The 14,691-nt window shown below is 38.3% G+C and overlaps 1 protein-coding gene across 6 annotated transcripts in view; it reads left to right on the plus strand.

Annotated features, from left to right (window-relative positions):
* The window catches only part of PIK3C2G (phosphatidylinositol-4-phosphate 3-kinase catalytic subunit type 2 gamma), a 422,739-nt gene extending 408,307 nt beyond the window's left edge, over positions 1-14,432 (plus strand). For 5 of the 6 annotated variants that reach the window (XM_021922093.2, XM_021922095.2, XM_017945702.3 and 2 more), the window contains 2 exons: positions 6,297-6,422; positions 13,888-14,432. In XM_021922093.2, the coding sequence (XP_021777785.2) occupies positions 6,297-6,422; positions 13,888-14,040 (279 nt within the window). In that variant the 3' untranslated portion in view covers positions 14,041-14,432. Of the gene's footprint in view, positions 1-3,524; positions 3,678-6,296; positions 6,423-13,887 lie in introns of those variants that run through there. The other variant, XM_021922094.2, reaches the window with a different exon arrangement.
* Positions 14,433-14,691: the final 259 nt, after the last annotated feature.

The raw sequence follows: 14,691 nt of genomic DNA on the forward strand, positions 1-14,691 counted from the left end.
GGTATCACCACCTAGCTTGAACTGTAACTGAGTCTTCAAAGGCCATTTCATCATTCTGTAGAGGGCAGATACTTCAGGAGGGAGGGGGAACATAGTGAGACCAGTGAAGTCCATGAACATGGGCCCATTGCCATACTCTTTTTGCTATGATGTGAGTCCCATAATCATAAACAATGAGGTCCAGTGGTGGGGATCATGTTGATATATCCCTTCTAAGATAAAGGATAAGTTGTTGCAGCTGGCTTCTCCTACAGCCAAGAAAGAGGCACAATGTCTAGTGGGCCTATGGGATTTTGGAGGCAACATACTCCTCATGTGAAATACTGTGATGGATAAGGCATTCTACAAGTCCATGGACAGTAGTTCTGACAGAAACTGCACAAGGAAGGCAAATCTGTATTCACAGTATTTATTCCAGTAAGAAGAAACACCACTTTTTCATGATGGAAGCAGTCCAATGTAATCAACCTGCCATCAGATAGCTTACCGGCATGGGGAATGATGCCATCTCAGGAAATGAGTGTCAATCTCTGCTGTTGACATTTTGGGCACTCAGCAGTGGCTGTAGCTGGGTCAGCCTTGATGAATAAAAGTCCCTGTTGCTGAGCTCAGGCAAAACCTCCACCCCTACCACCACAACCACTTTATTCATGAACCCACTGGGCAATGACAGGGGTGACAGGGGAAAGAGGCTAATGAGTATCCACAGAATGGCTCATCTTATCCACTTGATTATTAAAATTCTCTGATGAGGTCACCCTTCAGAGAGCATTCACATGGGACATGAATATCTTAACATTTTTGCCCATTTAGAGAGATCTATCCACATGCTTCCACCCCAATCTTCTTGTCACCAATTTTCCAATCACATTCTTTGTAAGTCCCTGATCACCCAGCCAAACCACTGACTGTAATCCATGGATCATTACATAATTACATAACTGGCCATTTCTCCTTCCAAGCAAAGTGAACAAGCAGGTGTACTGCTTGAAATTCTGCCCACTGGGAGGATTTTCCTTCACCACTGTCCTTTAGGGATGTCCTAGAAAGGAGCTGTAGTGTTAAAACTGTCCACTTTCAGAAGATGCCTGTATATCATGCAGAGCTATCTGTAAACCAGGCCTCATCTTTCTTTCTCTTCCTGTCAACTGACCACAGGGAACTCTTCATGAGGCCATGCGTGCAGGCTGGAAGAAAGAGGTCAGTGCAGCAGCAATGGAAACCGTGGGCACTTAGGCAACTTCTTCATGTAACTTATTGTGCCATGCCATCAGGGCCAGTTCAGGCCTGATTGTGCATATACCAATTTCATTTGATGATGGAGTATTGTGATGCACATCCAGCTTTATGGCTTCATGAGTGAGATGACATCCAATTTGTGATAGGCAACTCAGGGCACATGGCGACATGGTGGCCCACGGTTGAGCATTCAGTCACCACTAAGGCCTAGTAGCAGGTCAAGAGCTATTACTCAAAAGGAGACAGGTTATCTGCATAAGATGGCAGGTCTTTATCTTAAGGGCCTGTGGTGAAATTCACCATAAGGACTTGCCAAAGGCTTCAAACATCATCTTTTCTCCCACTGACACTTTAAGCGGCATTAGATCTACTGGATCATGTAACCCATGTGGCAAAGCAGCTTGCACAGCAGCTTGGACCTGTTGCAGAACCTTCTCTTCTTCTGAGTCCCACTCAAAACAAGCAGCTTTTCCAGTCACTCAGCAAACGGACCAGGCTAACACACCCAAATGAGGAGTACGCTGTCTCCAAAATCCCACTAGGCATTGTGCCTCTTTCTTGGTTGTAGGAGAAGCCAGCTGCAACAACTTATCCTTTATCTTAAAAGGGATATATCAACATGCTCCACACCACTGGACCTCTAAAAATTTCACTGAGATAGAAGTCCTCTGAAGTTTAGTCAGCTTTACTTTCCACCCTCTGACATACAAAAGTCTCACAAATAAGTCTATAGTTAGCGTAATGTCATCAATGTAATGGACCAGTGTGTTATCATGTGAACTAAATTATGACATAGAGCTGGAGAGTTGATGTCCCTCTGATGTAGGACAGTGAAGGTGACTTGCTGATCTTGTCAGCTGAAAGCAAACTGCTTCTGCTGGTCTTTGTTTTTGTTTGTTTTGTTTTGTTTTGGAGATGGAATTTTGCTCTTGTTGCCCAGGCTGGTGTGCAATGGCACATCTCGGCTCACCGCAATCTCCGCCTCCTGGGTTCAAGTGATTCTCCTGTCTCAGCCCCCAAGCAGCTGGGATTACAGGCATGTGCCACCACGTCCAGCTAATTTTTATTTTTGGTAGAGATGGGGTTTCTCCATGTTGCTCAGGCTGGTCTCGAGCTCCCGACCTCAGGTGATCCCCCCCACCTCGGCCTCCCAAAGTGCTGGGATTACAGGCGTAAGTCACTGCACCCCTGGTGGTCTTTGTTAACAGGTATTGATACAAATAGCATTTGCCAGGTCAATAGCTGCATACCAGGTATCAGGAGATGTCTTAATTTGTGTAAGCAGTGAACCCACATCTAGTATAGCAGCTACAATTGGAGTTATCACTTGATTAAGCTGATGATAATCCACTCTCATTCTCCAAGATTCATCCATATAGCCAAATAGGCAAATTGAGTGGGGATGTGGTGGGATTCACCCCGAACCCCTGTGTCTTTCAAGTACTTGATAGTTGTACTAATCTCTGAAATCCCCCCAGTAACATGGCTTTGGTTTATTTTCCTAGATAGAGGCAATACTAGTGGCTCCCACTTCACCTTTTTCACCATAATAACCCTCACTTCACAGGTCAGGAAACCAATGTGAGGGCTCTGCTAGCTGCTATGTCTATTCCAATTATGCCTTTCAGAATTGAAGAAGTAACCATAGGATGGGTTTGAGAACCCACAGGGCCCACTGTGAGACAGACATGAGCTAAAATTCTATTGATCACCTGACCTCTATAAGCCCCCTACTCTGACTGGTGGTCCACAGTGACATTTTGAGTCTCTTGAATTCAGTGTCAGTTCAGAGCCAGTGTCCAGTAGTTCCCAAAAGATCTGATTATATCCTTTCCCCTAGTGCACAGTTATCCTGGTAAAAACCCATAGGTCCCTTTGGATAAAGACTAACAGTATAAATTTTGGATAGTATCCAAGAGTCCTTCCTCAAGGGGACCCAGTGTGTCCTTCATTCAAGGGTTTCTGGATCTGTAAGCTGACTCAAGTCTAGGAATTAATTGAGAGGCCGCGACTCTCTGTTTTTATGATTCAGATAAGATTTTATTCACTTGACCTAGATTTTTTTTTCTTACAAAAAATCAAATAAGAATTTGTAGTCTTCCTATGGATTTTACTTCAAGGAATACATAAAAGCTAGCCTACGTCATGGGTCTGCAGGAATCAGACTGTTCTGATAGCTGCTTTGACCCTGCAGTCCACTATGGTAACCACACTCACCCTGACCAGTTTAGCAAGGCAATTTGGCCCCTGCCACACTGGGGTTTAATTACCCCCTTTGCATTTAGGTTTCCCGATTCGATGACTGCAGTTCCTACTGTGAGGCTTGGCCTACAGAGAAGAGTGATCACAGAGCTTTTCAAGGATGCTGGGCCTCCCCTCACAAATTTATTTCTCACAGTGTTGTTGAAAATTGTGTCTTCTGATTACTCTCAATGTGGGTGAGTAGGTCTTTTAAGACGAATCCACTCTCTCTATGCTTTTAATCCTATCCACTACATTAAATCAAGGCAGGTCCAGCCTGTCCACCTTTTGGTCTGTGTGTCAGTCAACCCAACACACTGTTAGAACCCTTTCTGATTCCCCAAGCTTCAACATTAAATGAAGAATCTCTGCTTAGTGAGCCCAGAACAACAAAAAAATTTAACTTAATACAACTTTATGTTCTTTTTACTGTTATTTCACACCCTTAGTATCCATTCCTGCACCTATTACCCAGATTTCTGTCTGTATGAATTAGAAAACTCAAGTAATTCTTTTGGAGTGTAGCACACATCTTCCTGGGTCACACTTTGAACCTCAACTTTAGGGGCCAGCTGGGATTTGAGTTTGGTTATAGGGCTAGGAGCAGAGAGAGATGAGAGATGGGGTAGAGGTAAAGGTTTCTCAGGAGAATTAAAATTGTCTTGCATAGCAGCTGCCTCAGAGGAGGCTATCTCTAGTTGCTCAGACAGTGCAGAGCTGATCCTCCCAGAGGGTGGAGATGAAGTAGAGAAGGAGATACCACTGGGGACAAGGAGGCCACTTCCACTAGAAAAGAAGATTCATCAGAATTTAGGAGCTCCATGTCCCAAATTTGATCAGCGACTTTCTACACAACCGCCATCCCAACTTACAGAATCTCATCAATGCTTCACTTTAACAGTAGACACTTTGTGAAGCTTGGAGTTCAACTTGCATTGTAATTAAACCAGTGTCAAGCTGAGATTCTGCATTTGGTGTTAAGCAATCTCAGCCCTACAGTACAGGAGATAAGGGTCTCATTCAGGGCACACATAGAAGTTTTAGGTCATTTATGCAGTGCTTGAGCCACATAACACCCTTACAGACAAACCTAGAAATAATGTTTAACCAGATACCTGGGCATCCCATGACCCAGCCATATTGACACACAAAACTAACCATCACACCTGCCTAAAGCCACATAGCTGGCAAATTTGGGGGCCCAGATTTGCAATCAGAAAATCCATTTCCAGAAACAAGTTTTACCCACTAAGTTGCAGTATCTAGGGATTATAGGCAGGATATCCTCAAATTCCAAGATAGATAAGACAGAGAGTTAAAAAGAGCAGAAACACTTTTACCACTTCATTCTTCTCACCAAAAAAAAAAAATCTACTCCCAAATATTAATAGCAACTTCTTTCTGTGTCACTGAAGATTTCATTATACCATTGATAGATTTCAGTGCTTCCCCTCCTGGGGGAGGATATCAAATGGCAGAGGTATACCTTGAGCTCCACTAAAGTATCAGTCCTCATTCTTAACATTGACAAATGAGTGTGTCCAGATATATTTTATCTTATTTGTTAATAACTATAATAAAAACCCAAACTCCCAATGATATAATTTTTAATGTGTCATTTAGAACTGAATAAAATTTAGTCCTGTAATAATATATATCATATTTTCTTGCTTTACTATATGCTTTTGTGAGTTCTGAAGAAAGATGTGAAATTAAAGCTAATGGAGCTGAGTGTGGGGGTGCACTGGCTTTTCACATGTGAACATCTCTGTATTTCAGAACATTAAAATATATTTCTTTAAAATTAGATTTAATAGAATTAGTAAACAAAACAAGCACTCAATTCCTCAAGTTTTATTTTTAAATCATCTACTTTAAATATAAATTATACAAATATTTCTTATTTTATAAAACTAGACGTTCAGAGTTTTAGTACCATTTACTCTACAGTTGGTCAAGATCACAAAGGTAAAATCCATTTTTTTCAAGTATGATGGTTTCCAGATTTTTGAAACAGGGGAGTCGTTCTTCAAATGATCTATTTAGAAATTAACATATCCATAACAGATTTGAAGGCAAGATGGAAAAGGTGGAAACAAGTTCTGAAGCCAGGATGGGTAGCTGAGGAGGAGAGAGTTTAAGGAAGAACTGGGGAGTGGAGGTCCGGAGATCCACCCATTCAGCCATGCTATTCAGACAACTTCTTAGGCAACTTTTGGAGCACCATAGACCACAATTTAAAAGAGATTATCCAACATAATTTAGTGTAATTTAGATCATAAAATTATTATCATTTTTAAATCTTGTCAGTTTATTAAAGTTATAGCTCTAATTAATATTTTAACTATATTTTATTTTAAAATGTGATATTGCATAATATACATATACATATTATTAAATGTTACATCTCATTTTATATGTTGAACTTGAATTTTTAATTTTCAAAAGTGGTGTACAGCATCCTGAGGCACTTATATTTTTGTCTCTGCTTGTGGCTAATATTTATCTCTTTACCATATCTGTCAAAATGAAAATTTAGATTTTACAGCAAAAAATTAAAGTAAATTATATGTACTGGACTTTAAATATAGTTGTCTGACACAACACTTAAGATGGCCAGCTTTACTCTTTTAAACTGTAGTTTGGAATTATCTTTGAGCATTGATGAATTTCTTTTTGATTTTCTCTTATTTTCAGATCAACAAAATGACTGTAATAAATCCTCATCCTGCCTTTGGTCTGGATATTTAGTAGCTCTGTATTTGTTTTCTTTGATAGCAACATGCATTAATATTTATAACCATTTTCCTTTGCAGCATCTCCCAGATGGCTCTGCGCCCAGTGCACATGTTGAATTTTATCTTTTACCATATCCCAGTGAAGTTCGTAGGAGGAAAACAAAATCTGTTCCAAAATGTACAGACCCCACTTACAATGAAATTGTAAGTATGAGTCATCTTTTGTCCAGTCATTTTGTATTTTTCTTACCTTTTATCAGCTTAACAACCAAATATGGAAAATTTGCAGTAATTGGCAGCATTATTTCATGAAGGAAAGATATTTTCCGAAATAGTCGCAGTATGCTTATCACTCTTCTAGATGCTATGGGCACTGGAAAATACAGATACTGCTTTCAAAGCTCTTATAAACCAATTTGCAAGTTGTGGCTAACCTCCAGCAAGAGCCCAAGACTTGTTTTGCATACTAACATTATTCCTGACTTCATCTTATTTTCTCTAACCTTATTCTCCTTTACCTGATTTTCCTTACCTAATAATTTTATCATATACTACCTTGGGTATAACAGTAAATCTGATAAAATCCCTTTTGAAAAACTAAAAAATAAATACAAAATACAAATGGAAGTTAATGTATATTATAAGTAGCTCTCTAATTTATTTGTAATGTGCAATTTGAACATTCAACTCCCTAACTTCTTTCTAAGGCAAGCCTCTACATTTATTCTCTTGATTCCATCCTTTCCCATCTCCTCTGCACCTTGCTCAGCTCCTTATTTGTGTTCCTTTTCTTATGGCTGTCTCATCCACAGGATCCTGCACTCAGAAATACTAAAAAACAAAAACAAAAAACTCCCCAACTCAGGCTTGCTAAGCAAATTTTCTTTCCTTCCCTATCACCTCCAAACTTTTCCAAAATTAACCTACATGACCTGCTTTCCCTTCATCTCTCCCTTTCACCCTTGAATGCTTTGCAGTGTGGATTCTGACCTTTATTGATAGGAGTCTATTGATGCCCCTTGAATAAAGTACTAACTGCCAAATCCAAAGAGCCCTCAGGCTCTGGATCAGTTATACAGCAGCACTACTGTCCACACCCCCATTCCTGAAATCTCCCTTTCGCTTTTTGAGTTGTACCTTTTCTTAATTCTCTTCCGTTTTCACTAACTACTTTCTCATTTTCCTTCATTGTTATTCTTTCTCTTAAAATATTATTGTTTGCTGAAGTCACATGATCCACCCTCATCTCCTCTTCCTGTACATACTCCCACAATTATCTTATGGATCCACAAAGTCTTATCTATCACCTATAGGTAGGTTGCATCTGAATTGACTCCTAAAACCCTGGTTTCTGTCTCAAGCTTTTTTTTTTTTTTGAGATGGAGCCCCTCACTCTGTGTCAAGCAGGCTGGAGTGTAGTGGCGCAATCTCAGCTCACCACAACCTCCACTTCCCAGGTTCAAGCAATTCTCCTGTTTCAGCCACCCAAGTAGCTGGGATTACAAGCTCCCACCACCACATCCGGCTAATTTTTGTATTTTTAGCAGAGACGGGGTTTTGCCATGTTGGTCAGGCTGGTCTCAAACTCCTGACCTCAGGTGATCCGCCAGCCTCAGCCTCCCAAAATGCTGGGATTACAGGCGTGAGCTACCACGCCCAGCCTCTCTTGTACTTCTACCTGATTACTGGAGAGCTCCATCTGAATGTCTCATAGGCACTTTTAGATCAGATTTTCCTGCATTCATTCTTTCTTTTATAGATGGTACCTTTGGTGTCAAAACTAAGAAACTCTTTGCCTAGCACTGAGTCTCAAAGATTTTCTCTTACATTTTTTTCCAAAAATTGTATAGCTTTACATTTTACATTTAAGTACATTATCCATTTTGAGTTAAATTTTTAATAAAATGTGATGTTTAAGTCAAGGCTCTTTATTTGCCCACTGTGGATACCAATTATTCCAGCACTATTTGTTGAAAAGGCAATTTTTCCTCCACTGAATTTCTTTTGTACCTTTGTCAAAAATCAGTGGGGAATATTTGTGTTCTTATACTCTTTTCGTTGCCCCATACTTAGCCATATTTTCGATCACACCATACAGCTTGTCATTCCCTGACAGGACGTTAGGATTTTGTGATAGAACTCATGCCACTATTCACCTCTCTCTGCCCTTCTCTGCCTGCTTTGAGACTGACCTCAGATGTGAACTCTGTGAACACTGTCACCTCGTGGACTCACACCACATTTATAATCCTTTCTTCAGTCCTACACAGTTTTTCTTCTAGTATATCATAAACTTCTCCAGGGCGGGGTAAATGTCTTATCCTTTTAATATTTTTAACACTTAGTTACCTCTAAAAAGATGTGTAATAAATATTCGGGGTAGTTTTATATGTGACACTTTTTGTGTGTGTGTGTATGTGTAAAATGCAAATACATGTATATACTGCATCTATAGAAAGAGATTCTCTAAACTAGTAAGGAAAAATATTTTCACACTATTATTTGTCATGATGTCAACAGTGAGAAGTGTACACCTCCCAACAATATATCACTGTTTCTTTTCATACTTTTTGAGTACAAGTCTCCATGCCTCACTATCAAGAAACTTCTCAGAACCTGTGTGAGGCGTGAGCATTTTCAGTATAAGAAAACATGTAATAACAAGAAACCACTAACAATTCAGAATAATTTAAATAAACTTGTGTTTTATTTCAAGCTTTACGTATTATAAGAAAACAGTAGTAAATATATATTCTTGGAAGATTACTTTATAATTCTTGGTGTGCATATAACTTTTCTGAGGGCTTGCAATAATCTAGGTCCTCACACATCCATACCCCACTGATTAAAAATCACTACAAATCTTTCTCAATTGATCTATACTTGTCGCATGAATAGACACTTTATACTCTGGACACATTTTAAATTGCTTCAAAAACCACGGCCCATGCATAGCCAATTCTAATCAGAACATAGTCCAATCAAGCAGAAATTTGAAGTAGTGTGTGCATAAGTGACGATTTTAGTAGTGTAGGCATTAGGACAGTAAGAGGTTTCTACATCATATAAACAATTCTAGCAACGAAGCTGGTTGAATTCCAAGAGCCAAAAGGAAAAAAAGGCCACAATGGCTGATTTAATTTTCTTCAGTCTGTGTCTGTATCAACACAACAAGAATATTTATAAGAAATGCAAAGAAGCACACTAGATTTTAACTCTGATTTTACTTTCTCTTGCCCTCAGTAGTGATGTAGGACCCCATCTTTGTGTCAAATTCCGCAGTCTCTTGTGTGCAACCTCAAGAACACCTTAGTAGATGTCTTTACCAATAAACCCAGTGCTGACTAGAAAGCCCAGTGAGTTATCACAGGGCATCTACCTTGTTTTAAACTTTTCCTCCGCTTCCGTCGCCTCGCCGAGTACTGCTGCATCAACCACTCACCACAGCTGGGATTTCTCAAACTGTAAAAGCCGTGTACTGTTCTGTGAAGTGGGAGAGGATGACCTCACTCTCCTCTTTATATAAATCTCTTAGAGGAGTACAAAGAAGATATTACATTGCATACCAATGTCTTACAAAGCCTTTTGTGAAAATAGTTCTTTTTATTTTTATTCCTATCCTCCTTTCTCTTTAATATCCAGAGATGAGAAAGGCTGGGTCGGGGACACAGACAAGTGACAGAGTCTCCACCCTTCACATACTGAGGCTTTGATGCAGGGCCAAGCTTGTCTATTTGACCCTTTGCAGAGTGAGCCCCATTAGGCTTCATCAGCAGTCTCCCTGAAAACCCCTCTCATTTACAAATCCCAGTGATAGGCACGGCTGGTCTCAAGATGGGGCTGGGGCTGGGGGTGTGAGTGCTCAGGGAACTGCCATACAGCTTGAAGAAGCAGAGCTGAGATTCCGGGCTCCAAAGCCTCTTTCCACGCCATTACTTTTGCCATCTTGTTAAAAACCATCATTTTTGCCGGGCGCGGTGGCTCAAGCCTGTAATCCCAGCACTTTGGGAGGCGGAGACGGGCGGATCACAAGGTCAGGAAATCGAGACCATCCTGGCTAACCCGGTGAAACCCCTCTCTACTAAAAAATACAAAAAACTAGCCGGGCGAGGTAGCGGGCACCTATAGTCCCAGCTACTCGGGAGGCTGAGGCAGGAGAATGGCGTAAACCCGGGAGGCGGAGCTTGCAGTGAGCTGAGATCCGGCCACTGAACTCCAATTTGGGCGACAGAGCGAGACGCGGCTCCGAAAAAAAAAAAAAAAAAAAAGAAAAAAAAAATCATTTTTCTCACAATTCATTAGAAATACAGAATTTCTACCCTATGACAAAATTACATGCTTATAATCAATATATTTTGTATATTATAATCTTTTCTTATATATTATTCTGTTGTAAGGTATAAAGGGAAAATTAGAACAGAACAGGAACATTCTATGCATCTTACATGCCTTAAAATATCCTGCAGAATATAAAGTGATTACTTAGCACAATGCCAACTATATGGCACACTCAGTAAGCTATAGTTATTGTTATCTGTGTTATCATCTTATTGCAACTTCAACGTGATGAAAATTGTATTTGTAAGTGAAGACAATGTGACCCAGAAGTCACACAACTATATATCAAGCCCAGAACTGCCTGATTCCAAAGCTCATGGTTACCGCACTACACTATGCTGTGTTATTCCTACCTGTCTCCACCCACGGAGTACTCCTGTTCTCACTTTTGAACTCTTTCTTTCATTATCCTGCCTCCTCTACCACTTCCCACAAGCACTAGAGACACTTCAGTTCCTATCTTGTTGTTCTCTCATTTCAGTCATGAAAATACACGTTAGAATTATTTACTAGACCCTTGTGCCAACTAATGTTCAGTACATTCTTGGAATGTTCCGTATATGTTAATAGATATGAATTACCTTAAGTGTTTTCTATTAGACATAATAATTCCAAACCCACACATTTAGTTATTTGTCAGAAGGTAGTAAAGACTTAGCTCATGCCTATAGGTAAAAATTATTAGAAAGAGAAATTAAAAGAGCTCTTTATTTTTGGTTCTGAGTATGTACCAGAACCATTTTTTTTTTTTTTTGGTTCTGAATATGCAGAATGTATATTAAATCCTTTGACGAAAGGTCTCAAAGAATATAATCATCTCTGTACTTCACTAACATTAGCCACTAATTATTCTTTGCTCAGTTAAAAAGAGTACTTACTATTTAACAACATTATGGATGCGCCAAAGCAATTAGAATAAATATTTATCATCTATAATGTGAAATGATTGTATGTTTATAAAACTTCAGTCACTTTTAAGAAAGTAACGTTTCTTAATAAAACCGAGGGAAAAAAATATATTAAGTAATAAAAAACTTTGGAAGTTCAAATGTTTGTATTTTAACCAGGAAAGCAATTAATTCCTAAAGTCACTTCTTGAAGCTTTTCGCTTGCTAAATACCTGGGAGACTCAATTCTGTCTGGAAGGGTTTTCTCCAGTCAATTGATGCAAAATATTAAGAAACAACTGTTCCTTTTTGTGTATTTGATGGATCTTTTTCAATTATAATTTATTGGTGTCTAATATGTTCCAGACTTTGTAGCAAGCCTTATATTCATTATCTCATTTCTTCCTCCCTATAATGCTAAAAGGTAAGGATTATTATCATCATTATGCAAATGAGAAAGCACACAGTTGACAACAGATTCATGAAAACATAAATTATTGATGTTTTTTAAAAACTTACAATTTATGACTTATTCATACAATTCACAGAGTCCTTAGCCAGACGTCCCCATTTTTCTGCATCATATACAGTCACACTTTGAGGGTTCCTTTCTCTGTTTTCTCTGTAAAATAAGAGAGGAGTTCATCAGCTGAACATGATGCAGGAAGAAAAATGGAGAATAGTTCAGACAGTTCAAAATAGCCACTTAGAGAAAAGGAAAAGGAGTTTACTCGGAAGTCCTGGAAAGATTTCCAGGCAGCATTGGGTGTCCAGTTGTTAAAAACATGAATTACAGTGGTAGGGTTCTGAGATTTTTTTAAGGTAACTCTTAAAATCCTTTATTATCCCAGGAAAACTCAATAGGTGAAATGGAATAATGTGAATGAGCAACATTAGAAAACTAAACCATAATCTCCTGTATGGAATGAGAGTAGAGGTAGCCAAGAGCACACACATGGATCAGGGTAGACCGCATTCGCATATCAGATTGTATCTCATGCCCTTTGATTGAACTTATTTACTTATTAAGTGAATCATTATTCAGAGCCACTAGCAGATTGATCTGGAACTGAATTTCACTGATAATGTAATGAAAGGTAGGCCTATGCTGTGCAAAGTACTGGAAACTGAATCCGTGCCCACAGGGGAGGCCGCCCAGTGAACTCACAGGGCTGCCCTCTGAAGTCGTCTCCTCTGCTTCTTGTTGGCATATATTGAGAAAGTTTCTATCTTGTGACTTGCCTGTAAAAAGCAAGCAAGTTTGTAGCAGTATATGAAATTCCTTTTCTAAATGTGTTCTAAGACATTTCCCTGGTAACCATGCCAGATTTCCACTCAGCTCTCTCCTCCTTTCATGATAAATAACTAATTTCTTTGCAGTAATATACCTTTACGTTGCTTTACCACTGCGGGTTGCCGGTGGACCTGTAACTTACTTCCTGCACGTTATGAAAGGACAGCTGAACAGATCCCTTTTGAAAAAAAAAAAGTCACAAAAAAAGAACAAGACATGAAACTGTATATAAAGCATAATTACAAGTCAGATTCTGAATCAGTGATTATATATAGAAAACAAAAAGAACATCAAAATGTTAACTGTAATTATCTCCCAATGGTGAAAATTCCAATTATTTTCTTCCTTTTTGGTATTTTTTGTTTGTTTGTTTCATACAGATTTTATTTAATGAACATGTATTTTCATAATTTAAAAATTAGCAATTTTGAATAAATAACCATAGTATTACTTCTGCACATGTACAAGAAAATATCATTGTGCTGCATTTAAGTAGCAAAGGGAAATCATAGAAATTGGTCTGTTTTATGGTCACAAAGATGGGAAGCATAAAGACTGGGGATTCCAAAAGAGGGAAGAAGGAATAAGGAGACCAAGGGTGGAAAAACTACCTATTGGGGGCTATGTTCACTACTTGGGTAACGTGATCATTAGAAGCCCAAACCACAGCATCAACGCAATATACCCCTGGTACAAACCTGCACGTCTATTCCCCTGAATCTAAAATTGAAAAAAAAAATTGGTCTGTTTTTCCTCAGTAACCTTCAACACAGAAGAATGATGTTCTTTTTTTATTTTTATGAATATATAATAGCTATACATTTACAGGATATAGAAGGTAAAGAATATTTAAATTTCTTCCTAGAGAGTAATTTGCCATCTTTCTAAATATAGAGTGGGCAATTCTTAGTAGAATCAGTAAATTCTAGGATTCTTACAAAAATAGCCTGTCATTAAACTCTGTTATGTTAGCAGAACCTTTAGCTTTTCAGAATAAAAGTTAGAAATAAAAGAGTCTGACATTAACCTATCTATGCCAGGGTACAAGATATTAGCAGCTAATTTTTTTTTTTTATTAAAAGCAATACTCAAAAAAGAGATGTATTTAAGCATTTCTGAATTATATTTTCATTATTTTCTCCCTTTTTAGGTAGTATATGATGAAGTCACAGAGCTCCAAGGACATGTCTTAATGCTTATTGTGAAGAGTAAAACTGTATTTGTGGGAGCAATTAACATCCAACTCTGTAGTGTCCCACTCGATGAAGAAAAATGGTACCCATTAGGAAACAGTATAATCTGACCATTGCTATGAACATATGCATTATTCAGTAACTACTTGTATTTTTTTCCACTTCTGGGCCTCTGAATCTCTTAAGTAAGGCATCTTTGTTGTCAAAGATAGCACAGGGTATTAAGGACACCAAAAAAATCAGAATTAGTTCTTTGTGTTGTTTATTTTCTACCTGTGCTTTCATTGCTTTTTCCATAATCTTTTCTCCTTCAGTGGAGTACTGATTGCATGAAATTTGATGTGTAAAATAATAAAAGACCTTTATTAAATGATTTTAATATATTTTAAATTAAACATAGGTTTACATTTGTTTTAATTGTGTGCCTACAGTTAAAAGCAGTATTTCTAATGTATTTTATAAGAAATACAATCATATAAATAAACCTCATCAATTAATTCAAGATCTAGGTATACCTGTAATCTATTTTTAAATTTTAAATTATATATACCTATAGACCTACTCATAATCTTACTTATTGAGGGAATTGGTATATTTCAGCAGAATGCTGTATTATTTTCTATCAGAAAACCAAAACATAAATCCCGAAATCCTTAAATTCAATTGTTGGCAAAAACTTCTTTGTAGTTTTTCACCCTCTTCACCACCAATCAATTCATTATCACCGGATTTCTCCCACCCAGAGGCATGATTTAAACTTG

This window comes from Papio anubis, chromosome 9 (assembly GCF_008728515.1).
Source record: "Papio anubis isolate 15944 chromosome 9, Panubis1.0, whole genome shotgun sequence".
In the NCBI taxonomy this organism is placed as follows: Eukaryota; Metazoa; Chordata; class Mammalia; order Primates; family Cercopithecidae; genus Papio; species Papio anubis.